The sequence below is a fragment of the Aplysia californica genome, unplaced genomic scaffold, assembly GCF_000002075.1.
Source record: "Aplysia californica isolate F4 #8 unplaced genomic scaffold, AplCal3.0 scaffold00662, whole genome shotgun sequence".
NCBI lineage: Eukaryota > Metazoa > Mollusca > Gastropoda > Aplysiida > Aplysiidae > Aplysia > Aplysia californica.
In genome coordinates, this window is record NW_004797932.1 from 199,120 (window position 1) to 200,741 (window position 1,622).

A 1,622-nucleotide genomic window follows, 5' to 3' on the forward strand; every position below is an offset into this window, starting at 1 on the left:
TATAATTATTATTATTATTTGAGTATTGAGGGTGAACAGACTGGGTTGGTACAATCGGGAAATAAAGTCTGCACTCTTTGCACCACTGCTTGTCAACCTTTTCTAGCCAGTGCCTGGCTTTGCCACTATTAATTAACCTTACAGGTGAATATCTTAGACAGGTGGCTGTTGGAGCAGGTTCGACTGTACTTTGCGTAATATGCGTTTTTCTAAATATGTATTTTTCATATATATGTATTTTTCATGTATATGTATACGTATTTTTCATATGTATTTTTCAGCTATTGCTGCTCAAACCCTTTGTATCGGGAAACGTTGAACCCACAAGACGTGTCCCGCTCTCCCGGAGGTTCCTCAGGAGGGGAAGGAGCGCTCTTGGGTGGCGGAGGGTCCGTGGTTGGGCTGGGAACAGACATCGGAGGTAGCCTGCGAGTGCCGGCCGACTTCTGTGGCGTTTATTCTCTGAAGCCCACAGCTGGAAGAATCAGGTAAGAGAAGTGATGCCTTATGGTCAGGTAGACCCGACGACAAAGTGGAGATGAAAGACTGGCGCTCATATGACCTTATGCAGTTCGGAGCGCCATAAAACCTCTACTAAAACTAAACTAAAAAACAGGGGAAGAAAGCAGATGACAGAACAGAACTAGAGAACAGGAAAGGCGAGGACAATTGAGACAATTTTTGAGAAGTTAATTTCTCGTTGGCGACAGGTTTTGAATACGTGACCTTTTAACTGAGAAGCGAACACCATACCTCTAGGTCTCAAGAGCTCCTTGTGTCTTCAGTGGGCACTGGGTATGTTTTTTTTGTTAAGTTGAAGATAGCTACTGTGCAGCCTGTCTATAACGACCTTCGATATAACGATATCCTCTGTGCCCAGGTCCTGATGGTTTCCTTATATATATTAACTTTTAGTTTCCTCTCTATAACAACAACTCTCTAGAACGACATTTTTTTGGTCCCGACGATGTCGTTACAGAGAGGCTGCACTGTAGATTTTTTGTGTTTAACATACTCTTAAAAGGGAACTGTCGTGGGAAGTCCTCAGCTTTCATTCATATAATCTAATAGTTTGACTTTTTGTAGAATGTATGTATGCTAATTAAGTCCTCTGAATTATTCATACTGGTTCAAATCGAGCAATTGCATACAAAATTGGACATTAAAGTAGAGTAGGCCTACGTCATTTTCATGCATAAATATTAAAAAGCGAAAACACTGACTAGTAATTTTTTGTCTCAGGATAGTTTCTTTCAAAACCAATTGAAATATTTGCCACTAAAACTTTTATGTCTGATGTCTTAAAAAAACTTGTGACAGAAAACAACGAAAAGTATTAATTCTTTTTATGGATTTGAAGGTTTTGAAGCTTAAAAAAAATGTATGCAGTTTTACTTACAAGTGATACGTGACTCGGCTATTTATAAATTGGTCGGTTTCTTTCACCTCAGTTACTTTCTTCCTGCCTTTTCGAAGGCAAAATTTCAGTGTCCACTTTTCCAAATGTTTCAAATATGTGAGGCAGTGTGGTGGAATCAGGCGCTCGTCAAAAAAATGAAATTGAAGAAAACAGCAGTTTTCTCCCTGCTTAGCAATTTTTATCAAATTTTAATTCTGTGGCT

The 1,622-nt window shown here is 39.3% G+C and overlaps 1 protein-coding gene across 1 annotated transcript in view; it reads left to right on the forward strand.

The window, feature by feature from the left end:
• The window catches only part of LOC101845879 (vitamin D3 hydroxylase-associated protein), a gene marked incomplete at both ends in the record, with an annotated part of 31,435 nt that overhangs the window by 14,733 nt on the left and 15,080 nt on the right, over positions 1-1,622 (forward strand). The window contains 1 exon segment of the mRNA XM_005108127.2: positions 282-488. Coding sequence (XP_005108184.2) covers positions 282-488 — 207 coding nt within the window.